General features: G+C 45.5%; 1 protein-coding gene across 3 annotated transcripts; it reads left to right on the top strand.

The window, feature by feature from the left end:
• Positions 1 to 27,372, top strand: fndc5a (fibronectin type III domain containing 5a). Of its 3 annotated transcripts, none has more exons than XR_011479773.1 (6): positions 1 to 495; positions 15,273 to 15,388; positions 15,972 to 16,173; positions 22,475 to 22,558; positions 22,948 to 23,155; positions 23,620 to 27,372. XR_011479773.1 is itself a non-coding variant. In XM_023986481.2 (6 exons), the coding sequence occupies exons 1-6, from the start codon at positions 423 to 425 to the stop codon at positions 23,677 to 23,679; spliced, it is 669 nt and encodes a 222-aa protein (XP_023842249.1). In that variant the 5' UTR covers positions 1 to 422; the 3' UTR covers positions 23,680 to 27,372. The 3 variants fall into 3 exon arrangements, 2 of the variants coding, with proteins under 2 accessions (XP_023842249.1, XP_023842248.1); XM_023986481.2 differs by having other exon boundaries at positions 22,948 to 23,081; XM_023986480.2 differs by having other exon boundaries at positions 22,475 to 22,582; positions 22,948 to 23,081.
• Positions 27,373 to 27,724: the final 352 nt, after the last annotated feature.

The raw sequence follows: 27,724 nt of genomic DNA, 5'->3' as shown, positions 1-27,724 counted from the left end.
CGATCACGTTTCTGTTGACCACCCGATTCAGGGGCACATATGTACACGGTGCGAAACTCGGCCACAGCCACAGCCACGGACCAACACTCATCACCAGGACTTCATTTATGTCTGGTCGTCGAGTTTAATGTCTATAAATATCTCTCGTAGCTGAGGTGGAGCAATGAAGAGCGTTCGTGGGCGACACACACGTACAAGGTCCGCCGCATGTTAAGCTACTGTTGCATGTAGGTGGGGGAGCACTGTCGCTGTCCCAGGTGCTGAAAGCGCTCGTCAGTCAATCTGCGGCAAGCCAACGAGACAGTAAACGGTTTTTGATCGAGACAATATGCATGGTCTGATGTGAATGCTGAACAATAGCAAGGCAGTCAACATAGCTCTAGTCAGAGTAAATGGATCTCACGTCCTCTAATGTTTAAAGGATGAAGAGATTTTTCCTGTCAACCGTGCCACTGCTAATTCTCAGCTGTCTAGGTGTCTCTCGCGTCTTTGCGGGTAAGTTAATGTTTATGTACTGAAAATATTTATTTGTCAGCAATTACTCAACCATGCATTCACGTATTTGCCTTGTAGTGGGAACTCTAAGGTTGATGTGTGAGCATTAAGGGGACTGCATTGGTATCCGTGCAAATAAAACAATGGGAAAAAGTGAATGTTTGTGCTAATTTGTTTCTAATTGGCATTTAGGCTATATTCTGTGCGATGAATGAGGAATCGTGTGTGTGTGTGTGTAAGAATCTGTATTGATACAATGCTCCAGACATTATACTGGTACTGATCTATACTGAAACACTCTAAACAGGCCATGGAACATGAGCAGTTATGTTTCGGGATTTAAAGGCTAAACAAATGCTTTTGCAATAATTCAGCACCAGTTTTATTGCCTACGTTACGTTTCAGTATGTTTTATTACTGTAGCCTGGTTATATTTACTACCGTATCAGCAAGAATAACACTAGCCTTTGATCCAAGCAGTTGTTAAGTGCTTACATTCATAAGATTTAGACTGATATGACGTTAACCTGACTTACCCAAAACAGGTTTATAGATGTGTGTGTGTTCCAAGTAAAGCTGACCTTTGCATGTAATTAAGTAGTACATGGTACAGGTACAACCCCAATGTCTCTGAAAATGAAATACTTTACTAATTTTTTTAAATGTATGTTTTACTTAAAAATCTGTAATTAACTGTTATCACAGAATGATGGAGGATAACAAATATGTATTTCTTCTACACACATTTTCAAAGTAATATGTGATATCTATACAGCAGGGACCAAACTAATATCCATTAGGATCATGGCATTACAGTGAATGTACTATTGGCACAGCTTGCTGTAACATTTGAGGAGGAAAACAACCATTTCAAATTGTTCCTCGGAAAGCTGCTGAATGATCTATGCGTGAGGTGAGAGTGAACCCTGGGAATAGACTGAAGAGAACCCCAGCGGAATCTATCACCCCGTAATGTACGTTCCCTAAACACTTGAGTGCTGTAGCTTTCACTGCTCAGCGTGATGGAGCGCTGCACACCACACTGACACACTACTGCAATCAGAATCCACCGCCTCTACAGTGTTTACATTCCAGCTGGATTGCATCTCGCTCTCTCATAAATAAATACACACAGACACTTAGGACGTGTCTACACTTGACACCTACATGTGACATCTGCTATCAGAATACAAAAAACGCTTTGTGGTCTGACTGTGTTCCGATCTGGCTGACCAGGGGGCAACGTCATCAACAGTCCTCCCACATGTCTCCAGAAAACGTGTGTTTTGAGACCGAGAGGCAACTTTTCATTATAACGTTGGAGGAAATACGCTCCTAGCATGTGAAGAACGTGTTTGCTGGCCTCATAAATAGTAGCCAGCTAGCTAATATTTAGAAAAATACTAGAGTTATGCTAACCTGTTTGCAATCCCTTTAGCATTGAGTGCTAGCTACAGAGATTAGCTGGCCAGTTAGCTACAGCCATCAGTTGTTGTGGTGTTATCATATTTTGCCTATTCCACCATTTGTAAAATGTTTACTGGCATTTAAATATAGCGCGGGAATAGGGAATCTGGACACACTGTGGACACGGTAGACACATTTCTGTAGGTGTAGATGCATGACACGTTCGGAATTCCATGAACAGAACGCTATGATCATAATTCTAAAGCTGCATGAACTGTCACGTCTAGACACAGCCGTAGACATAGTCTAGACACAGACACACATGCATGCACACTTGCACGTAGGCAACACACACCCTTACCGTGTCAGCAAATCACGTTTCGCCGAAAGTGGGGTGCACATATGGGTTTTGTGGGCTCATAATTGTTTCATACATTCTGATTGTGCGAGGGCGATTGAATAAAACATTGATTAATGAGCCAGTCCTGCTGGCAGTGCAGAGAGAATGTTCTTCTAATTCCTCCTCCATCTACATCAATCTCCTTATAGCCACAGCAACATATACCTAGTGTATGATGTCATCTCACTAGACAGTACTGTACTAGAGAGCTAACACACATACTGTAGCAATGCAGCCAGATCGTGGATCTAATGGTGTTCGTCAATCCACTGGGCCTAGGGATATACAGTGTGTGCAGGCTTTTGTTCCAGCCCAGTACTAACACCCTGTGGTTGTCCAGGACCAGGTAGAAGAACACTCCGACAATCAGAGAGACCATTAAACCTCTTCCTCTTCCATCTCCTTAGTAGAAGTGTTGACTGGAGAGAGTCAAGGGCACTTGTGGATGGATATTTGATTGAAGTAGACATTGCACTTGTCTAAGATACTCTTAAGAATGTGTTACTTCTGAAAAATCTTCAGAAAGCCAACATAAAGAACACAGAAACAAAGGAAAGCATGACAAGTAATCAGAGGAGCGAAGCTAGGTCCGGAGTAGGATGGATAGATTGACAGAAGCGTGTGGGTGTGTGTTAACACACTGTAAACTTTACATTTGTGACGTCCTTTAATGCGTTTCTGTTTATGGTGAGTCATGAAGTATCTGTCACCCTGGACGAGGAATGTAAAGCTAATGTTTCCATTTAAAATGTAAATGACCTTCAACACCATCATAACGAGGTGGTCAATTCCACCAGCCAGTCCCTGCTCCTCGACAGACTCGCCATGAAACACAATAAATCAGTCAGTCAACCCATCAAATCAACCAATCAATCAAGTAGTTAAACAGTAACCAATAGAAAAGCCCAGCGTAACCTTAGAGACCCTTTCAAGTTCTGATGAAACGAGTAACTATTCTAAAAAGCCTTGTTTTGTTTTTACTGTAAAACACAGCATGACTATTACACTCCCACTATGAGGGTTCTAACGCGGCCAGCCAGAGGAGTCCTGCCACTCCCCAACCCTGCCACAGATTCTCAGTAGCAGCAGTATATTAACTGTCAAGTGTCAAGTCATCACACCATCCCACCCGTAGGAGTTACAGCACCCAGACAGGGGAGCCAAAGGTCGTTAAACAGACTCATCAACTCCAGTCTACTGCCAAATCGCTAGCTTGCTCAAAAGCTCTTTGTGGAATATTTACTGGGAGGTGGTTTCATCAGAAAAACACATCATCTTACAGTATGTTAAACAAACTAGGGGGACATACACTGTGGTTCCTGAAGGTCTGTATTCATGGAACAACAGTATTTCCTTGATGCCACCTTTTCTTTCTTCACTTTAGTCTACCGTTGTTCTCCTTTATGCTAAATAGACATTTTTAATCTGTTAGATTCTGTGAATCTTTTGAAATAATACGTGATAACAAATACAGCCCACAGCTACCTGTTTTGGATGTCACCTGGCTTAAGTGCTTTCTCTAAAGGCCTGGTTGTTATGTAGGCCAGCCACTTATTGTTGGATGAATCATCCCAATTTCAAAAGAACAGTCTGTTTGGATTTAGATAGTTTACCCCGCAGACAGACACAACCAATGGAGCAGGAAACAGAACATGCATGGGGTTACACAGCAGAGGCTGGATATCTTCCACTTACCACATGTATGAGGTCTGCTCCGACCAGAACGGCAAAGAGAAATGGGTGTTTGGAAGCAGAACATTATGATATAAGTAATGGAGTGTGTGCTTGTGTATGTTCATATGGGTTTGTATTACGTGCATGTGTGTGTGTGTTTGTGTGTCAGTGTGTTTATGTGTGAGTGGAAACAGATTAATAGTATTCATTCATTGGCTGGCTGTATTATTGAAGTATTCAATTAGTTATTTGGCAGTAGATCTGTAGACAAAAGGAGAGAACAGACGAAGGCACAGAATTCTCTCAAAATGGCACTTGCAGCTCAGCACACACATACATTACAGCCATTACCAGCACTAACACACACTAATAAAGCCATGTTCCCCCTGTTAATCAAAAAGAACAGCCTTAATGACAGGCTGATGGTATTTTCAAACACAGTAGGCAAACACAATAGAGACAAGGCAAAATGTCAGCGAGCATGAGAAGTGCTGCAGCACCAGCCAACAGCAGCAAAAGAGACAAGTGGAATCTTCCTCAGAATGAGTGTGGTTGGTTTTGCCTGAACTCAGACACTGTAGACAGAGGGGCCTTAGACCAGATACACACAGGGCTCCTGATGCTCTGTTGCCTGCTCCTGCACATGACTCACAGCGCTAGAATGCACAGATTAAGACAAAGGACTAAGCCTTGTTTGCGTTCCTGCTGGCTTCTGTTGAGTAAGGTTGACTGAAATACAACTCAACCAAACAGCATCTGTTCAACATCTTTTCACAGTGGAACTCATCTTAGCAGCTTATTTTCCAACCAGACCATGTGTGATTGATATAGTCAATTGCTCACTTTTTGTCATACTCCATGTCTCCTCCACTTGTGATCTCTCAGAGAGCTGAGATCCATGGAAATGAATGGATGTGCTTGTCTGAGGGGCCTTGTTGCTGTCATTGGGAACACACATTAATCAAATCAAATCGTATGTATCACGTGCTTCAGGAAACAACAGGTGTAGACTAACAGTGAAATGCTTACTTACCAACAATGCAGAGAGAAAAAAAAAGAAAAATAGTCTGAAAAATAATAACAGAAGTAATAAATACACAATGAGAGACTAGCTCCTGGCCATCAGGCCTGTGAGGTGGCACTGCCAACAGACTGACGTGTCCCTGCCATGTCTCTGACGCAGTCTGGAGTCTGCTCTGACACCATGAGTGGCAGGTGGGGAGGAGGATGGCAGGTGGTATTGGTGGGGGGCCAAGCTGTTGAGCGGTGGGGGTCCAATCTGCCATTTAGAGCCCATGAGTACAATATGATAATGGTGGGGTGGTTGCGCCAGAGACTGTTATGGTGCTGTATATGTTCCTGGCCCTAACACAGGAGTGTGCGTGTATATACACGCACGCACACGCCACGCACAACACACACCACACACACACACACACACACACACACAACACACACACACACACACACACACACACACACACACACCACACACACACACACCACACACACCACAACACACACACACACCAACACACAAACACACACACACACACACACACACACACACACACACACACACACACACAGCCCTTGGCAGCTCGCCAGAGCGTAAAAATACTGTTTTTATTTTCTCCTCTCTGTTAATATCCTAGGGGATAACCCAAATGGTGTGAGCTATGCTAGAACTGGCTGTGGAGACACAGGTGTGCCTCCAGTAGTTTACCTGTTAGCCCAGTCTCGCTCTCTCTCTCTCTCTCTCTTCTACCTAACTGCTTCTCTGCCAGAGGCCTTTGCTTCACCAGTCCAGTGCTAATCCACTCTCTGCTGCTGCACAATCTAAAACTCTCATTCTCCCTAGTCCTCCTGACGTGGCGCGTGTGTGCATGAGACACACTGTCTCCTGGGGCTGTGGCCAAATCCAGTGTAAGAGCTGCAGGCCTGGTGACATTCAGGGGGATAAGAAGCCTGCCTCTACCCACCACAGGCGCCTCTCAGAGAGGAACCGTCACGCTCACCCAGAGAGAGAGAGAGAAGAGGAGAGAGAGAGGAAGAATGAGAGAGAAGAGAGAGGAAGAGAGAGAGAGAGAGAGAGAGAGAGGAGAGAGAAGAGGAGAGAGAAGAGAGACGAGGAGAGAGAGAGAGAAGAGAAGAGAGAGCGGAGAGAGAGAGAGAGAGAAGAGAGAGAGAGAGAGAGAGAGAAGAGAGAGAGAGAGAGAGAGCGAGAGAGAGAGAGATGAGAAGAGAGAGAGGAGAGAGGGGATCCAGGGGTCGCGAGAGAGGAGGCACGGCGACGATGTATGATGAGGGATGCAAGGACAGATGAGAGGCAAAAGAAGCGAGGGGCAAAACGAAGAGGAAGGAAGGGGGAAAGAGGACCGGACCCCCAGAAAGATGAGGCCCTGCCAAGAGGAAAAAGAGAAGGAAGGAGAGGGGGGAAAAACACCCACTAGGGCACAGACGTGATCACGTCTATTCCACAAATCACAATAGACTAAGCTCATGCAACATAACGGTAATTGCTAATAGTAATTAGCTACGAACTCTGAAACGTCTGAGCAAAGACGTATGTACGAGATTAGATGTGGAAATTAGACGTTGGAACACAACACTGATTAAACCAAGTGTGTCCCAGTGGGCAAATGAGAGGGAATGAAGGATGGGACAAGAGTTTGTGACGGACTGTTGAGTGTTTGTTTGTTGGTGTGAAAGAAAATAGATAAGACTGAAAAAAAAAAAAAAAAAAAAAGTGACCTGAAAAAACATGCCCAGAAAGACTGAGAAGAAGGGAAAGTACTAAGTTTGACGAGAGACGGAGTGCGGAGACGTGCGAAGCACCATAGAGAGGCCGCCCCACATAACAATGGCGACATGATCGTCCCACCATACACAACGCAGCACCGAACTCCACGACCTCTCCTGACGCCTCCTCTTCTCCGTCACCATCTCGTGGTCTCGTTGTGTCCCTATCTGTGACTCCATCCTCCAAGAGCAGGACAGACTGCTAACACTCTAACCGGTACACGAGCAGGAGATCTGAGGACAAAAGACGAAGAAGCGGAGAGAAATAGGTCGAAGTCCGCAATATGTGTGTGATAGTGGTGTGAACAGACGCAACAGAATGGCGGGAGGAGCGGCGGAACCAGAGTCGAATAACGAGGGCTCACAGCGAAATGAAGGAGCAGCGCATGACGAGCAAGACGAATAACAGGGATGGGAGGAAAGATGATGGAGAGAAAGAGAGCGAAGAGAGTGGAGTCAGGTAACAGGGAGAGAAAGGGTGAGTAGGAGACAGATGCATGAACAAGGAAGAAGGGGAGAATAGTGAAAAACCCATCATATTTAAGTGCTGTGTGTATATGTGCCCAGCTCTACTGGGATATTGATTGTGTAATATTACCTTGGTTTCCTGGCGCCGAGGAACTTGGATGGGAACTAGATTCATTTGTAGTTAACAGACGAGCAGTACGGCGGATTGTCAAAAATCAACACTGCCACCTGTGCTCCTTTGCTTTTGAATTAGCTGCATTCTCAGCGATACTACACAACGCAGCAGTTGTTTTCATACTCTGCTTTTTACATTTAATTACACAAGTGAGGGGGAGAGTGAGTGGGTGTCACGCCCTGGCCTTAGTATTATTTGTTTATTTATTATTTTAGTTAGGTCAGGGTGTGACATGGGGTATGTGTGTATTTTGGGGTTATTATTATGGTAGACGGGTGTTGGTTGTAGTTTATGGGTTTTGTGTTGAGTGTATGTATCTAGCTGTGTCTTATGGGTGTGTAGTTTACTAGGAAAGTCTATGGTGGCCGGAATGGGTTCTCAATTAGAGACAGCTGATTTCTGTTGTCTCTAATTGGGAGCCATATTTAAGGCTGCCATAGGCTTTAGCTGTTTGTGGGTCATTGTACATGTCGACGTAAGTAGTTTGTGTGTGCACTTGCGTTTTAGGTTTCACGATCGTTTGTTGTTTGGTTAGTGTGTTAATGTTACTGTTTCATCTTTGTCGTTTATAATTAAAGAAGATGTATTCAAGTCATGTTGCGCCTTGGTCCTCTCTTTCACGTCAACACGATCGTGACAGAATGACCCACCAATCTTACGACCAAGCAACATGACCACAGCGGCAACAGAGCAGCGCAAGGAGAAATGGACTTGGGAGGAGATCCTGGACGGTAAAGGACCCTGGGCTCAGCCAGGGGGAATATCGCCGTCCCAAGGCGGAGCTGGAGGCAGCGAAGGCAGAGAGGCGCTGGTATGAGGAGGCAGCGCGGCGACGCGGTTGGGAGGCCGAGAGTCAGACCCAAAAATTTCTTGGGGGGGGCACACGAGGAGTGTGGCAAAGCCGGGTAGGATACCTGAGCCAACTCCCCGTGCTTACCGTGGAGTGAGAGAGCGTCGTACTGGTCAGACACCGTGTTATGCGGTAAAGCGCACGGTGTCCCCAGTACGCGTGCTTAGCCCAGTGCGGGCTATTCCACCTTGCCGCACTGGGAGGGCTAGGTTGGGCATCGAGCCAGATGTCATGAAGCCGGCCCAACGTATCTGGTCTCCAGTACGTCTCCTCGGGCCGGCATACATGGCACCAGCCTTACGAATGGTGTCCCCGGTTCGCCAGCATAGCCCAGTGCGGGCTATTCCACCTCGCCGCACTGGCAGGGCTACGGGCACCATTCAACCTGGTAAGGTTGGGCAGGCTCGGTGCTCAAGAGCACGTGTCCTCCTTCACGGTCGGTATACCCGGTGCCACCTCCAAGTACCAGTCCACCGGTGGCAGCCCCCGCCACCAGGCTGTCTCTCCGGTTTCTCTCCCAGCTGCTCCACCTGTCCAGCGCTGTCAGAGCTTTCCTCCTCTCCAGCGCAGCCAGTGCCTATACCACGCACCAGGCCTACTGTGCGCCTCAGCAGGGCAGAGTCGGTCGTCTGCCCAACGCTTTCTGCACTGCCTGTCTGCCCAGCGCCGTCTGAGCCATCTGTCTGCCCAGCGCCGTCGGAGCCATCTGTCTGCCCAGCGGCGCCTGAACTGCCCGTCTGCCCAGCGGCGCCTGAACTGCCCGTCTGCCCAACGGCGCCTGAACTGCCCGTCTGCCATGAGCCTGCAAAGCCGCCCGTCTGCCATGAGCCTGCAAAGCCGCCCGTCTGCCAAGAGCCTACAGACTTCCGCCAGACGGATCAGCCAGAGCCTTCCGCCAGACCGATCAGCCAGAGCCTTCCGCCAGACCGGATCAGCCAGAGCCTTCCGCCAGACCGGATCAGCCAGAGCCTTCCGCCAGACCGGATCAGCCAGAGCCTTCCGCCAGACCGGATCAGCCAGAGCCTTCCGCCAGACCGGATCAGCCAGAGCCTTCCGCCAAGACCGGATCAGCCAGAGCCGTCCAGCCAGGACCTGCCAGAGCCGTCCAGCCAGGACCTGCCAGAGCCGTCCAGCCAGGACCTGCCAGAGCCGTCCAGCCAGGACCTGCCAGAGCCGTCCAGCAGACCTGCCAGAGTCCCTCAGCCAGGACCTGCCAGAGTCCCTCAGCCAGGACCTGCCAGAGTCCCTCAGCCAGGACCTGCCAGAGTCCCTCAGCAGCAGACCTGCCAGAGTCCCTCAGCCAGGACCTGCCAGAGTCCCTCAGCCAGGACCTGCCAGAGTCCCTCAGCCAGGACCTGCCAGAGTCCCTCACCAGGACCTGCCACAGTCCCTCAGCCAGGACCTGCCAGAGTCCTCAGGCAGGACCTGCCAGAGTCCCTCAGCCAGGACCTGCCAGAGTCCCCAGCCCAGTCCCCAGCCAGGACCTGCCAGAGAGTCGCCCGCCCTCAGCCAGGACCTGCCAGAGTCCCTCAGCCAGGACCTGCCAGAGTCCCTCATCCCGGTGCTGCCTCTCTATCCCGGTGCTGCCCCTTATCCCGGTGCTGCCCCTTACCCGGTGCCCCTTATCCGGTGCTGCCCCTTATCCCGGTGCTGCCCCTTATCCCGGTGCTGGCCCTTATGACTATGGTGGGTGGGGACCACGACCAGTGCCGGAGCCGCCGCCGTGGAAGGAAGCCCACCCAGACCCTCCCCTAGACTATGTGCTGGTGCGCCCGGAGTTCGCACCTTAAGGGGGGGTTATGTCACGCCCTGGCCTTAGTATTATTTGTTTTATTTATTATTTTTGTTAGGTCAGGGTTGACATGGGGTATGTGTGTATTTTGGGGTATTATATTGTAGAGGGGGTTTGTTTGTAGTTTATGGTTTTGTGTTGAGTGTATGTATCTAGCTGTGTCTATGGGTGTGTAGTTTACTAGGAAAGTCTATGGTGGCCGGAATGGGTTCTCAATTAGAGACAGCTGATTTCTGTTGTCTCTAATTGGGAGCCATATTTAAGGCTGCCATAGGCTTTAGCTGTTTGTGGGTCATTGTACATGTCGACGTAAGTAGTTTGTGTGTGCACTTGCGTTTTAGGTTTCACGATCGTTTGTTGTTTGGTTAGTGTGTTAAGTGTTACGTGTTCATCTTTGTCGTTATAATTAAAGAAGATGTATTCAAGTCATGTTGCGCCTTGGTCCTCTCTTTCACGTCAACACGATCGTGACAGTGGGTGAGAGAGTGAAAGTGAGAGGCTATTTTGGCGCTCGCATCTTTGCAGCTCTTTAGGCCAGCGGGTTGGAGAATTATTTTGGCAAAAGTAAATAACTAATGTCTCCTCAAAAGAGGAAAGCCCTGGAGGTATGTTTATCATGGAGCATGGCGAGTGAAAAGCCATGGAAAAGACACACACACACACACTGTTCTCTGCGGCTTTGGGAAAGGGGCTTGAAGCCACACTCCAGTGGTTCGCTTTCTGGGTTGTACATTTCCACAGTAAACTATAGACAGTAATATTTTCTATGTTAAATGATTTTAACATAGCCCCTAATGAGCTCCTGGTTGGGATGAGTGGCAACCCTGATTAGAAGCACCTGCTGCTCACCGGTTGTTCTCTACAAATGCTGTTTTGAATTAAAATAAAACTGTATCTACACACTGAGGAGGGCGGTAAAGCCGAAACGTCTGTCCGCTATTCCTGATGCAGTAAAAAATAATACAAGTGAATGGAATAATGAAGTAAGCTTTATGCAACATCTTTTTGAGTGCGAAACCAGTACACTTTGTTGTTTATGGGATCTCAACCCCCTCTGTGCCCCTAGAACTATAAATGTAGGGTAAACCTGGACTGTATCTCTACCCATACTGTACTTGTTCTGACAATCAAAACCAGAGAGTGCATAGTACAAACCGCGCTAACAGTATGAAGTGAGTCATAGCGTGCTGTAGTGGAGAGGCTGTGGATTGATATGGAGGTGTTGGCGGGAGATGATGCAGAGATGATGAGGGGGTGGGGTAGGGGTAGGGGGTGCCAAGCCTGAACTCTTTCCTTCTATTGTCTGAAGTGGAGGAAGCAGTGAGCAGCTCCCACAGAAGTGTCAGTCAGCCGGAGCACCGTTTACACTCCGGAGGACTAGGAGACTGTCTGCAGCCCACCTGTCAGGAGAGGCTCTACTGGAGAACGTCCACACAACCAGATAGATCGGAGACAGGTAGAGATGCCGAGAGAGAGCGTTTCAGAGATTTGAACGAGTCAGCTAGAGAATGAAAGAGAGAATGGCTGAACGAAAGCAGAGGGAAAGAGAGAGAGAGAGAAAGACTATAAGAAAGATGGAAAGAGGAAGAGAAAGAGTGACCAAGAGAACAGGAAAATGTTTTGTTTCTCTGCTTCCATCCAGGGACAATAAGCAGTGAAAAATAGACTGAGGCTCGATAAAGGCTGTAATGAAACAGGTGATAACGCATTCATAATTGAACATGGCATCGTGTTATGGCTCCCAGTCTCGCCCTGTACACCTAACGCAGACATTCATTTTTCAACAGCTGTTTAAGATGCCAAATGAAACACATTAACTCTATTGTTCCAACTCTCCTTTAGGCTTTACTGCTGTTTCTTTAACTGCTGTGGGTGTGAGAATGACAACATGAATATATGCCTGCAAATCAGTGTGTGTGTCTGCATGCATATGCATATGTATATATATATATATATATATATATATATATATATATATATATATATATATATATATATATGTGTGTGTGTGTGTGTGTGTGTGTGTGGTGTGGTGTGTGTGTGTGTGTGTGTGTACTGCACAGTACAGTAAACCTGAGGAAGAGTAGGAATGACCTGAAAGCACAAAGGGAGAAGTGGTTGCCCTTGCAATCTCAATGACACGTTTGGGGGGGGGGGGGTATTGAAAAGCCACTTGTGATTCCCCCAGCGTGATCGTTAGCAGCAGGCGAGGACGTGTTAATGAACATGTGCTAATTTATTGTCCAGCAGGGTCGGCTATCGCTTAGAGACAGCAACCCAAGGTTCACTTCATTTGTCTATTTATGGTCTCTCATTGCTAATGCCAGAGAGAAGCACCACAGTATTGGCCCACTTTGATATTCTACTCCCCTCGGGCCATTACTGCCAGCATGCAGACTATATGTCTGTCTGTCTGTCTGTGGGATATTTACCCATGAGATGAGAAGGGTGTCTTTGATTGCTGAGCAGTAAGTGCTCTATGAGCACAGAGGCATGAAAGGATGAAATGCTGCAGGACCAGACCAGGGTCTTAGATCAGGCAGAGGCAAAGCAACTCAGTCAGACATCAGCCTGCGTTCAACACTCAGAGAGAGCAGCTATACAGATATACAGTTCACAGGTTGAGGGGGGAGTGCTACTGTCTTTCCCAGGTCAGAGGGTCTGGTGGGCTGGGGGGGGGGGGGGGGGGTGGGGGCTTGTATGGAGTTATGAGAGAGAAGGGCCTGTGGAGGCCAGAGAAGAATGTTCATTAAATAATCATAGGCTTTATTGATCAAGGGCAGCTGGAGTACTGTGACAATAAGACTAAGCAGAAGACGGGGTTTGTGTGTGCGTGCGTGCAAGTTAGTAAAGGCTCTTAAAATGGTGAGGGGAAATAGTACGTACAAACTGCAAGCCAACAGTTTCAGTGTTTTATTTGTTTGTTGTCTGTAGGCTGGACAAAATCTAATTTAATGTGCACTGTACAATTAGTTTACTAGCAAACACACACAGACACCCATGCAAACATACTGCCTCTCTTTATATACCCCCTCTCTCCTTGAAAGACTGCCGAGCTGTCACCCACTGAACACTGTCATCCTCATGACACGGCCCAGCACGCCACACACTACCTCCTGTCCCTCTGATGACTTCGCTAACAAAGACATGCTGGTGTCTGCTCCCTCCCACACACACACACACAGAGTTCTGAGTCAAAGTCATCCCCATCTCTCATCCTGTGGTCCTGGCGGTGTGTGTGTGAGTGAGAGAGTTTATGGAGACATCTGTCTGCTGTTTCATTAGTCCTGACTCACACTTCACGTCATGGGGATATATGAGAGCTTCCTGTCTTGGCCACCGTCCGCCAAGGAGTACATCCCCCAATTACTAGGCCATGATTTACACTGCCTAGCTAAAAACAAGAGTGAGCGCTAAAACGCTCAATAACTCATCTGAATACATCTGCAGCACTAAATAGATTTATGTGTCGGGAATAACGTAACATGATTATGAGTGTCCACTCTCATTTATCTGTTCCCGTCCCTCCTGTGTCTCATCACACAAACCCATCAATCCTCAATGTCTCAGACTGTTTACCATACTGAAGTGTACGTGTGACACGGAGGGGCTAAGAGACAGGGCGCCCTCCCTCTGACAGTGAAGGAACATGGAAGATTGCATGTTCATTTACTCTGCAGACACTCCCCCATCACATGAGTCATCACCACCAAAGCCCTCTGATCATTCAGGTAAGCCCTGATAATGATTCTCCCATTCACTATCTGGAATGTATGAATTGAAAGTGTCATTGAAGAACAGTTGGCATGTCCCTGCTCCAGCAGAGTTTGGATCTCTCATTCATTTGTAATCACAGCGTCATATGCTCACTTATTCGATTAAGTATGCTGCCAGGTGTAAACATCTGAATACAGTACACACACACATACACACACATACGCACACACGTACACACGCACACACGCACACACACACACACAACTAGCATGCACGCACACAAAACTGTAAATGTATTGCACAGCAACAAATCATTACTTTGAAGTGATGTGGCACAAGCCCTGATTAAACTGTCAATGGTTTGCAGCACGCACAACATATCATTACACTGAATAATAAAAAGTAATCCAACTCTATATACACTGGAGTGTACAAAACATTAAGAACACCTGCTCTTTCCATGACATAGACTGACCAGGTGAATCCAGGTGAAAGCTATGATCCCCTATTGATGTCACTTGTTAAATCCACTTTAATTAGTTTAGATGAAAGGGAGGAGACAGGTTAAAGAAGGATTTTTAAGCCTTGAGGCATGAGATTGTGTATGTGTGCCATTCAGAGGATGAATGGGCAAGACAAAATATTTAAGTGCCTTTGAACGGGGTATGGTAGTAGGTGTCAGGCGCATCAGTTTGAGTGTGTCAAGAACTGCAAAGCTGCTGGGTTTTTCACGCTCAACAGTTTCCCGTGTGTATCAAGAATGGTCCACCACCCAAAGGACATCCAGCCAACTTGACACAACTGTGGGAAGCATTGGAGACAACATGGGCCAGCATCCCTGTAGAATGCTTTCGACACCTTGTAGAGTCCATGCTCCGATGAACTGAGGCTGTTCTGAGGGCAAAAAGGGGTGCAACTAAACGTTAGGAAGGTGTTCCTAATGTTTTGTACACTCAGTGTACATGTACATTATTTTGAGTTGAGTGTAATTTCACTGAAATTTCACTGACTCTAAATGTGAACCTATTCAAAATTCAACCCTTAATTGCGGGGCCATTTAAAATTCAACCCCTACAAACCGCTCCACTCTAGATTTGATTGCACTTGTATTTCTTATGAGTCCTAATTATGCTGAATGGATGTGAATACTGAATCAGGCCACAGCTCTTCCTGGGTGAGTAACAGTGAACAGTGAAACCAGCTGTGGGGGGTTGCAGTGATCAGAGGCCTCCGTTTGTAGTAAGCACCAGACTCCACAGTCTGATGGCCAATCTGTAGATCATACTGTCTAGAATAGCCAAGCTCTCCTGTGGAGTAGCTTACTAACCACTCTGTGATTGTAGGGACTGTTTGAAGTACTATATTGAGTCCATGTAAATAATACATGTACCCATTACCGTACCTACTGTATCCTACCCGGTACCCACTAGACAGTAAACGTCATTTGCTTCATGTGTATCTTTTCTCTCTCTCTCCCTGTCTGTGTTTGCAGACAGTTTGGCGGCTCCTGTCAATGTGACCATCAAGGCTCTGAAGTCCAACTCTGCCGTGGTGACATGGGACATCCCCGAGGGGGACCTTGTCATCGGCTTTGCCATCACACAGCAGGTGAGAGCGAGAGTGAGCGCAGTGCGGGGGGGGGAGGAGACCCACCCGCACACAGAAACACTCACACTCTCGCCAATAGGAGATCAAATAGTATCTGTCACCAATCCCTACTCACCGTCTCTCCATTGCGTCCCTGCGTTGCTGGCCAGCGGCTTGTTTTGCGGAACCGTTGTGTCACGGGACGCTGTGTTGCCAGGACGATCCCGTCAGGGTGCCTGTCTCTTCGACAACAGCAGTGGAAGATGGCAGCTGTGTAAAGAGGGAAAGCAATAACATTTCCCACTTGCACACAGTCACTCTACCCTGCACAATGGTTAGGCTCCATTCTAGCCAATCAGCAGATGATTTCCTGGTCCCAGAGGCCCAGCTAAGAGCCCCGGTTCTGCCCATCTCCTGACTGCTGCTCCCTCTCTCCACTCCTCCACACAGTCTATTTCTGTCTACTATTACTGTACAGTATGTGATAACTGGGATTGAAGTTCACCAGGGCTCAATGCTGTGTGTGAGACTTCTACTCAACATCAGTGAATAGGTTTGTGTTACACTGCTCACTAAACGCACCTCTGTGATGATGTGCCAACAGAAGAAGGACGTGCGCATGCTGCGCTTCATCCAGGAAGTGAACACCACCACCCGATCCTGTGCATTATGGGACTTGGAGGAGGAGACCGACTACATTGTGCACGTGCAGTCCATCAGCATGAGTGGGCCCATGAGTCAGCACAGCGAACCCCTGCGCTTCCGCACGCCCAAGGAGTCTGAGACACAGGCCTCGAAGAGTAAAGGTAAACAACTCTAGAATCTCACACACAACTTTAGGATAAGACTGAAGCTAATACATAAAGTATCTATGGAGAAAACAAAGTTCGAAGCACTTCTCCAGGTTCCCGTACCTTGCTGTAATACAGGTACAGTGCCAAAAAAGGCAGAGGAAACCCTGTGCACAGCAGTATGTACACATACAGTGCCGAGAGTAAGGCTTGCAGTTGGACTGTTGACAACTTTTGACTGATTCCATAAAGGCCAATACAAATCAATGGGGACACAAAGCGTGAAATTAAGTTTCACAACAGAATGCTCTTAAACATCAAGCGCTCTTACAACAATTTATGAATATAACACCTTCACGGTATAGTTTGTGGTATATTGATGTGCCTCTATGCATTCACCCCCAACTGCCCCCCGGGCCTGCCCTGTACTCTATCTACAGTAAGGGTAATGCATTTGTCAAAGTGGTGATGAGATATTCAGGGCAGCGTGATGCAAATCAATGTGCTTTTGGCTCGCACCCTTCCCTCACCCCCTCGCTCCTTTACTCCTCACAGACACTCACAGCCTGACTCCTTCACTCACAGACACTCACACCCTGGCTCCTTCACTCACAGACTCCTCACAGACACTCACACCCTGGCTCCTTCACTCACTGACTCCTTCACCTCACTGACTCCTCACAGGACACTCACAGCCTTGCTCCTTCACTCACTGACTTCTCACAGACACTCACAGCCTTGCTCCTTCACTCACTGACTCCTCACAGACACTCACACCCTGGCTCCTTCACTCACAGACTCCTCACAGACACTCACAGCCTTGCTCCTTCACTCACTGACTCCTCACAGACACTCACACCCTGGCTCCTTCACTCACTGACTCCTCACAGACACTCACAGGAAGCAGAGGCAGGGGGCTTGTGGTTCTGGGAACATTTCACAGTCACAGTAGCAAAGGCTCTTTGGGCACACACACTAATCCCAGGTAATTTAGTTGGGATATTGTCAGGAATCTCAGCTAGGAGAAACTAGCACAAAGGGATACAGAATGCTACAAACAGCCTCATCAGACACATACAGACCTACAGTCCCTAGGCTCAGACCAACCCAGAGCTAGATCCCTATAGGTGGATGAGATGAGACGAGACGAGAACCTGTGCAGCGAAAGCGGTGTTAGTGTGTGAGTGATGGCTGGGCTGAGGTGAGATAAATGTGCGGGTCTCAGAGAAGTGTTTGTTTCCTTGTGTACAGCCAGGCAGCCACTGTGATAAATGGCTACAGTATTAAGGCATGACTCAGCGCCGGTCGCATAATGATGCAGCCTCCATATCCCTCTCTATCCCTCTACATCAGTGGTATTCAAACTTTTTCAATGGGCACCCCATTTTTTCTGCAATAATTTCTCAGGACCCCATTTTTTTCACAAGAATTTCACACAACCCCACCCTAAATATAATGACAGAACCTTAAAATCGGTACATTTCGATTTTTACAGCTACAAATAACCTTCAATTCATTACATTTAACTCTTATCAAAATGAAGAAACYAATAAATATATTTACTGAATAAAATTATATGTTTTGTAATTATCTTTCTCAAAAGCGTATTCACACCCCTTGACTACACACAATACCCCATAATGACGAAGTGAAAACACGTTTTTATACATTTTAGCTAATTTATTCAAAATTAAATATAGAAATAACTATTTGACATAAGTATTCACACCCCTGAGTCAATACTTTGTKGAAGCACCTTTGGCAGAGATTACAGCTGGGAGTCTTTCTGGGTAAACCTCTAAGAGCTTTCCACACCTGGATTGTGCAACATTTGCCCATTATTCTTTTCCAAATTCTTCAATCTCTGCCAAATTGGATGTTGATCATTGCTAGACAACCATTTTCAAGTCTTGCCATAGATTTTCAAGTAGATTGATGTCAAAACCGTAACTCAGCTACTCAGGAGCATTCACTGTCTTCTTGGTAAGCAACTCCAGTTAAGATTTGGCCTTGTGTTTTAGGTTATTGTCCTGCTGAAAGGTGAATTCATATCCCAGTGTCTGGTGGAAAGCAGACTAAAGCAGGTTTTCCTGTAGGATTTTGTTTAGCTCCATTCTGTAAAAATGTTTATCTGGAAAATCTCCCCGGTCCTTAACGATTACAAGCATACCCATAACATGATGCAACCAAAGCTATGCATGAAAATATGAAGAGTGGTACTCAGTAATGTGATGTATTGGATTTGTCCCAAACATAACATTTTGAATTCAGGACAAAAAGTGAAATCCATTGCCACATTTTTTGCAGTATTAGTTTAGTGCCTTGTTGCAAACAGTTTTGGAATATTTTCACTCTGTCAATTAGGTTAGTATTGTGGAGTAGCTACAATGTTGTTGATTCATCCTCAGTTTTCTCCTATCACAGCCATTAAACTTTCTAACTGTTTTAAAGTCTCCATTGGCRTCATGGTGAAATCCCTGAGCGGTTTCCTTCTCTGGCAAATTAGTTAGAAAGGACGCCTGTATCTTTGTAGTGACTGGGTGTATTGGTACACCATCCAAAGTGTAATTAATAAGTTCACCATGCTCAAAGGGATAWTCAATGTCTGCTTTTTTAATTTTTTATCTACCTTCCAATAGGTGRTCTTCTTTGCGAGGCATCGGAAAACCTCCCTGGTRTTTGTGGTTGAATCTGTGTTTGAAATTCACTGCTCGACTGTGGGACCTTACAGATAATTGTATGTGTGGGGTGTAGAGAAGAGGAAGTCATTCAAAAATCATGTTAAACACTGTTATAGCACACAAAGTGAGTCCATGCAACTTATTATGTGACTTTTTAAGCACATTTTTTCACTTGAATATATTTTGGCTTGCCATAAAAGGGTTAAATACTTATAGACTCAAGACATTTCAGCTTTTCATAATCAATTAATTTGTCCAAATTTTCACAAACATAATTCCACTTTAACAATATGGGTTACTTTGTTTTGGCCAGTGACAGAAAATCTCAATTTAATCCATTTAAAACCACAAACTGTMGAAAAAGTAAAGGGGTGTGAATTCTTTCTGAAGGCACCGTATGTCCGCTGCAGAGAGACATGAGAGGATGAGAAAAGAAGATGACGAACAAGCTATAGGATGAAGAATACCAGAGTTTTGCGCGCAGACAGTGGCAACCCGTCATTCAGGGCAAAGCCCGACTTGTTAATCTAAACAGAACAAAACAAAAAGTGGACATTCATTTACTTATTTTTGCCTGTTTTGCATATTATTTTGGCATTAATACGTGTCACATATCAGTTTGCAAACAATGTAAAAAAAAGTAATAATATTTGAGTTAATAAAGCCACACAAATATGGCCTGTTTTTCCTTTTCTTGAGTAAGGCAGCTCCAAAATGCARGTGTTTCAACCTAGCTCAGAGCTTTCTGTGGTGGTGGGGCAGCCAGCGGAAAATACYGAGCGYTTGTTAATGTTCTCTAGTTGCGCCATGATTGGCTCAGTGTTCTGTCACTGAAAAAAACATAAAAACGTTATATTTTTTTTTATACTGAAATATCAAGTATTCAGACCCTTCACTCAGTACTTTGTTGAAGCGCCCTTGGCAGCGATGACAGACTCAAGTCTTCTTTGGTATGATGCTACAAGCTTGGCACACCTGTATTTGGGGAGTTTCTCACATTCTTCTCTGTAGATCCTCTCAAGCTCAGTCAGGTTGGATGGGGAGCGTCGCTACACAGGTCTCTCCAGAGATGTTCGATCTAGTTCAAGTCTGGGCTCTGGTTGGGCCACTCAAGGACATTGAGACTTATCCCGAAGCCACTCCTGTGTTGTCTTGGCTGTGTGCTTAGGGTTGTTGTCCTGTTGGAAGGTGACCCTTCGCCCCTGTCTGAGGTCCCGAACACTCTGGAGCAGGTTTTCATCAAGGATCTCTGTACTTTGCACTGTTCATCTTTTCCTTGATCCTGACTAGTCTCCCAGTCCCTGTCGCTGAAAAACATCCCCACAGCATGATGCTGCCACCACCATGCTTCACCATAGGGATGGTGCCAAGTTTCCTCCAGACGTGATGATTGGCATTCAGGCCAAAGAGTTCAATTTTGGTTTCATCAGACCAGAGAATCTTGTTTCACATGGTCTTAGAGTCCTTTAGGTGCCTTTTGGCAACCTCCAAGTGGGCTGTCATGTGCCTTTTACTGAAGGGTGGTTTCCATCTGGCCACTCTACCATAAAGGCCTGATTGGTGGAGTGCTGCAGAGGTGGTTGTCCTTCTGGAAGGTTCTCCCATCTCCCTAGAGGAACTCTGGAGCTCTGTCAGAGTGACCATCGGGTTCTTGGCCACCTCCCTGATCAAGGCCAAGAACCCAATGGTCACTGGTCGCCCGGCTCAGTTTGGCCGGGCGACCAGCTCTAGGAAGGGTCTTGGTGGTTCCAAACTTCTTCCATTTAAGAATTATGGAGGCCACCTTTCAATGCTGCAGAAATGTTTTGGTACCCTTCCCAAGATCTGTGCCTCGACACAATCCTGTGTCGGAGTTCTATGGACAAATCCTTTGACCTCATAACTTGGTTTTTGCTCTGACATGCACTGTCAACTGAGGGACCTTATCAATGGAAACAAAATGCACCTGAGCTCAATTTCGAGTTTCACAGGAAAGGGTGTTTTTTTTTTCTTTTCGATTTGTCATTATGGGGTATTGTGTGTAGATTGATGAGGTAAAACATTTATTTAATCCATTTTAGAACGAGGCTGTAACGTAACAAAATGTGGAAAAAGTGAAGAGGTCTGAATACTTTTCAAATGCACTGTATGTGTTTGTCTCCCAAGACCATAGCTATAGAACCAGCATTTGGTCTGTGACCAAGACTCTTGATGATGGAGGTTTTCTAGCTAGACCAGCGGGACAACTCCCTCCTGGATGTCTGCAAAACTGTGCTGCAGTAAAACAGGTGTATTACACTCCAAGACTATGTCTTTACTCATATAATCCTGCAGCTATACAGCATACAGTTTACCATGTCCCTGAATGCTCCTACCTGCAAACTTCCTCCTCTACAAACAGTACAGCCCCACCTCTCCCTGCAGAGGACTCAACCTGACTCTAGGATTGGAGACAGTCTTTGACATTAGAACTGACCTATATTAGCTATATGGAGGCCATCTGGCAGCGATGTCAGGAGCCCCTGGCTTTCCAGCTTGGATTGGTTAATGTCAAGGTACATAGACTCATCGATTGTCTGAATCAGTCATTGGGAGAACCTGCTGGAGCGTGGTGAAGCTACCCAGGTACATTAGAATTTCAGTGTCTCTGCCTACTTCTGTTTGGTCTTTAAATGGGGGGCACTTGTGTGCTGAACTTTAGCCAGCTCTCTACTGAATTCATAAACATGTTGCTTTGTATGAGTGGACATTGAACACACACAAACACACACTTCTCTGATCTTTTTTGGCCCTTAGGACTATAATAATGATTATTGAGTTCTATTTAGGCCCAACTCAATCGATCGTGGCTGCTGTGATTAACTCTCTCTCTCCAACCCCTTCAGAGTGGGGATCCCCACTGACCCTGTCTCAGGCTTATGTATTCTCTTCATGCCCAGCTTCTACTGAATACTTTGACACCATCAGCCTCTCTCAGAAAGTGGGCAAATTGAGGCATTGTGCTGTGCGGTTCCCACATAGCAGCGCTCTTCAATGAGGAGATAATTGTGGAGGCTGTGCACAAGTTGTTAGGGTTGAGTCAGAATCACCTGGAATCATGAAAAACGTGGCCTGTTTAAAGCAGTGCTAGCTGACAGAAAGACAGTGGTGAGTGGCGCCATCCTGGGACTGAAGAAGAATAGAGAGATCAGTCTACACAATAGGGGGTGTCAGGAGCTAATGGTTCTATCCAGCTGACACAGAGCAGACCTACTCCTGATTATGTATAATTACAGTAGAGACCAGTGGAGGCTGCTGAGGGGAGAACGGCTCACATTAATTGCCCGAACGGAGCAAATGGAATGGCACCAAACACCTTGAAAGCATACATTTGGTGTATTTGATACCATTCCACTGATTCCAGTCATTAACACGAGCCCGTTCTCCCCAATTAAGGTGCCACCAACCTCCTGTTGTAGAGACGAGGTCTACTGGACTGAAGTTCTGCCCGGCATATTCACTTAGCAGATGACGGCTTTCACCCCAACACTCCCCCATCATTAGACTGACCTGTCAGGAGAACCTGGGTTTAATAAGCTGCCAGTTACCAATAATAACTCTGATGATAATGTTGCCATGGTGATGAACTGATTGTGCTGCTGTATTTGACACTCCAGACGAGGTGACCATGGAGGAAGTGGGAGCTCAGCTGAGGGCAGGGGAGTTCATCATTATCGTGGTGGTGCTGATCATGTGGGCAGGTGAGGGGTGGAATGTTTCAAAAGGTCAGAGTGCTACCCACACACTAGGGTTACAAAATTCCAGTAAATTTCGCCAAATTCCCAGGTATTCCAGAAATCCTGGTTGCAGGAATCTGGATTTCCTGCTTATTCCCTTCTGATTCCGGGAACTTCCAACCAGGATTTCTTGAAAACATGGTATTTTGGGAAAAGTTACTGGAATTTTGCAACCCTACCACACACACACCCTCATGAATGTAGAAAAAAATAAAAGGTATTTTTAAACAAATATGGTCCACAACTTGATGTAATTTGTCCATGCTAAATGATTTCCGTCTGCTTTTCACTGCGGTAATGTGGTTGTTATTTACGATCTTTATGTGTATGCCCTTTTCTCCTCTCTCTGTCAGGTGTGATCGCTCTCTTRTGCCGTCAGTATGACATCATCAAAGACAACGAGCCTAACACCAACAAGGACAAAGCCAAGACCTCATCAGAGTGCAGTACTCCAGAGCACCCGACGGGGGGGCTGTTGCGCAGTAAGGTATAACCCCTTCMCCTCCCCACTGAGTCCCCACCGTCACCGGGCAGGTGAATCGTCCCAGCGACTTAAAAAAGGTCCACTTTCACCAGCAGTTAACACTCCCATAACACCATTAGAGCTACGCCCACCACATAACAGAATATGCATTGATTTACTAGCATTTATGACAGCACTTCATCCAAAAAATAAACTGTTAAAATGCAAAACATGCATCTCAAGGCCATAAATTATGACAATGCTATAAATCCAAAGCCTTTCAAATCAATGCATAGACAGCCCATACGCTGGCATGATTGTCCCATGTCCATTCGCTCCTCTCCATCTCCCTCAACAACTGGCTAATGCCCTCTGCCAACTAAACCAATTGACACTAAAATGATCAAAATACCCCATCTCCCWTCCAGAGAGAAAGCATCATAACCCTCCCATTCTGTCCAGGCGCTCCATGCTCATACACTAGCAGAATTATACTTTATTCCAGGTTTAGAGACTGGCCTTCATCTTTTTCATCACTGCTGTTTCCCTTCTTCCCCTCCAGTTCCCCAAGAACAACAACAACAACAACCGGGCGCCATCTGTGAACATCATCGAGGTGTGACGGCCAGAACACTCTCTAATCCAAAGGATTGAGTGTATTCTAAACAGAGCAACCAAAGGGCCCTTTATGCCCATCTGCTTGTTAGGATGAGGCTGGGACTGTGGGTCGTGGCCAGCCCTTTGGCATGGGGCCTGGGTGTGAACTGGGCCCTCAGGACTCCAGGGTCCAGGTCTCAGAGGAGAGGCTCTAGATGTGGTAGCAGGACTGTGGCTGTCACTGCTCTAATTATTGCCAGAAGGTCAAGGAGATAAGGGCCAAATGGGTTCAGCTATGAGTTGAGAGAGAGGAGAAATGAACATGGCCAGGGGACTGCATATAACCAGGGCCAGAGACCCTCTCTCTCAGCTTGTTGTTAATGAACTGAAACACACTGTCCCGGCCCCTGTTCCCCATACTGCAACCAAGGCTTGAGCACTGTGCACCGTGTGAAAATGAACTCCCCCTACTGCATCTCCTCTCTTACAGTGTTTATTTATTTGCCTCCTATTATGCTCATTTGCTGTAAGGCACATACTGTACTCCTTACTATTGTTTACCTCCTTTGACATATTATACCTCTTATTCAAATTATATATCACTGTATCTGTTTCATTTTTTATCAATCTATTCACGACAACTTCTTATTGCTAAAGTACCAGTTTTYTAGATCTCCTTCTAGCTAAACTCCCTGAAACCTCCTCTGAGATGTGTTTTCATTCGATCAGAGAGCTAGTTAGTTCCCCTCTCAGGGAATCCAGACAATACAAGGCTAATTTTGGAGGCCTTTCTGAAGCAAGCTGGTGGCTATGACGTCAGAGCAAGATCAAAAGGAGCACTCAAGACACCCGTGCGGCAGAATACTCCATTTATCTGGCGAATTAAAGCTTGTTAGCTCTGACAGCAGAAAAGAACGTTGTCATTTATAAACAAATCTGGTCTCTARATTTATCATTGATTTACCTTAAATATAACCATTTCCTTTAAAGGTCCAATGCAGCCATTTTTTTACCTCAATATCAAATCATCTCTGGACAACAATGCTACTGTGTTTGTTTTTGGTTAAAATGATCAAAAAGAAGAAAACATTTGCTTCTTAGCAAAGAGCAATTTCTCAAGCAAGAATTATGCTAGGACCATCTGGGAGTGGTCTGAGTGGGGAGGYGAAAACTGAAAACTAGCTGTTATTGGCAGAGAGGTTTGGAACTATCTTTCTTATTGGACTATTAACTTACCACATGATGATGTCACCATGGAAAGCCCAAAGCTCCATTCCACCAAAACGGCTGAAATTTCAGGCAGTCTTTTCAAACTGCTCTTACAATAAAAGGGCTTTATCCAAATYTTCACAATTACACAGTATTATTCCAATCTCAGTGTGCAAATATATATAAAACACAGGAAAATCACGTTGACTGCACTGGGCCTTTAAAGGGATAATCCACACCAAATGGCTAATTCATACAATTAACAGTGTTAAATAACACTAATATGTGAKTATATTTCTTAACAAATGTTTTATTTTGTTGCTATAACAAGGTTGCTAGAAATATGTGAAAAGCATTGTGGAAATATCTTGCAACAAAACCCACAATGCATTGCTCTTTCTGAACTGGCTGGCTAGCTAGCTAGAAAACATAGCTATACACAATAATACCAAAGTCAATATCAGCATGTGAAGTAGCTAGCTAGCTGTATAATCGCCTAAACAAACTGCACTATCAATTTAGGAGTCTCTCACCGAGTTAAAATTACAGTTCATCAACTTGCAATGAAGCTGCAGAAATGGTACGTTGCTATGGCAACAACGGCCTTTTCCCATAGGGAGCATAGAGATKAATAGTAATGGCGTCTTTTWGAGGGCACTAAATCTACCATGGTTCGTTAGCCAAAGCATATGGGGAAATGAATGGCCTTTTTGTAGGGTTTTTGGATAAACACGGGCTTAGGAGATTTAGGAAGTTTTGTTCTATGAGAATTTTGAAGCATTTATGTAATAAAAAAAGCACATAATACACATAAAAGGCTTCATATTTCAAAAAGGTAATGTTAATTGACTGATATTATCGCATTGAACAAAACGTATAAGATCTCCTAAACCGTGTTAACCTCAGACCTTATTTTGGGCGTTTATCCCAAAACCCTATTCTTTCCCCATTCCTTTTCCCCATAGATAGGTTAGCTGAGAACGTCACAAAAACGATGTGCTTGCCTCCATGGGGCAGAAGTCAGCATGTTGTGATTCTGGATGGCCAGATTGTTAGCAAGAATGACAAGAAACTGCCATGTGGGGAATCGTAACGGGCTCGTTTCATCTTGTTCTTGATACCATGTCTTGTTTTGAGGTGTTTTGACTGATTTAATGTCAATGCTGATATGGCTAGCTAGCTAACCAACAACTGTAATGACGTATTTGAGGGACAAGTGCTCATTGTGCAAATGTATTTATGTTTTCAATAAAACATTGGAGAGGAAATATAGCATACATGTTATCAACAATCCAAGSCAACCCTGTCTGTTTTGCCCCATAGTTGCAAACGRGTCAGTTTTGTTGCTAAACAACCGACCCGTCTATAGGAATGGCTAAACGAACCAGAGGTAACTKATTTCCTGTTTTTAGGACTAAAACCTGGCGAACTCTATGGCGAGATGGTACTTGAAGGAGAAACTGAGTTTAATCATTTMGTACACTTTTTAGATTGAGGACATCTAAGCGAAATATATACCTTTTCATGACGATATAAACAGATGGTTGTGTTCCAGACTAGTATGCCATACCATCTATTGGCTGACTTGGCGATCTGGAGTGCAYGTAATTGTTTAAAAAGCGTCATAAAATGTGATAAGTGCGTTATCTCCCATCTCCGGTGACGAGAACCATTTGGCTATGCCGCATTCCTACACCATTTCCTGATTTCACAGATAGACCARTTAGAWGTTAAATCATGGGGAATTGTTTTATTTTACCCACTGATAGAACATAGGCTTTCACCAAATTGACAGGAGTTTCATGAATTTTATTTCTGGTGGTGGATTATCCCTTTAAGTAAAAATAAATATTTGACTTATAAGTAGATTTACTAAAATGCTACTGTTCAAATATTTTTTGTGTATCGTTTCTCTTATCACCTACTTTTATTAGTYAACTTTCAAGAGATTTTATAGACTCACCTTTAAGAGGGGCCTGACTCATGTGCATGGACTGGATGTGTCTCTGAGGAAGGGCTAAACAGGCCTCCCCATGACAGCAATAACAGCCCTGAGTGGAGCAGTGGAGKATCTCACACACCGGCAGGCCATGAAGCACCTGTCCACCTACACTCAACCTCCCAGCCACACTTAATGCAGGGGGACTTTAAAAGGTGATTAAATAAGTTTAAAGTCCTATTTTATGAGTATCCTTGTTTATGAAAAGACCTTTCTATGAAACACCTGCCARCCCCAACTTTCCCAGATCTAATCAACGACGTGATCACAAGCTATAGGGCTGGGAAGTGCCAGAGACCTCACAATACGATATTATCACGATACTTTGGTGCCGATACGATATGCATTGCCATTCTCACGATTCTATATGTATTCCAATTCGACTGTGATTTTATTACGATTCGATGTTCCAAACATATTGCTCACCATATGTATGCTGCAGAGGAACAAAAGATAGCCATGAGAAAACAAGTTTTGATCAGTCATGGGAATAAAAATGATGAAAACAAATTGTCTCCCTATTTAAAAAGATGATGGAAAACAAGTTTTGCTGCAGGTACAGCCAACTGGCGCAAATATAATATTGCGATAGTCAAAACGATACATTGTCAAAAATAATATCCCGATATGTAACTGTATCAATTTTTCCCCCCATCACTAATGAGCTCCATATGTTCGTTCTAAACTTTGACCCCTTTGATTCAGTCCCATCTGACATCATCATTAGTAGTCATCTTCACAGAAGGGCTTCCACTGAATCATCTTCAGTGTGAGAGTCCATCCTCCCCACCCCATCTACTGTATCACAGGCAGGTGTTGACATGCTGTATGAAGAGACTATGCTGTGGAGATTCTCAAATGG

The sequence above is a fragment of the Salvelinus sp. IW2-2015 genome, linkage group LG4q.2 (genome assembly GCF_002910315.2).
Source record: "Salvelinus sp. IW2-2015 linkage group LG4q.2, ASM291031v2, whole genome shotgun sequence".
In the NCBI taxonomy this organism is placed as follows: domain Eukaryota; kingdom Metazoa; phylum Chordata; class Actinopteri; order Salmoniformes; family Salmonidae; genus Salvelinus; species Salvelinus sp. IW2-2015.
This window is presented reverse-complemented; position numbering and strand designations above follow the sequence as displayed.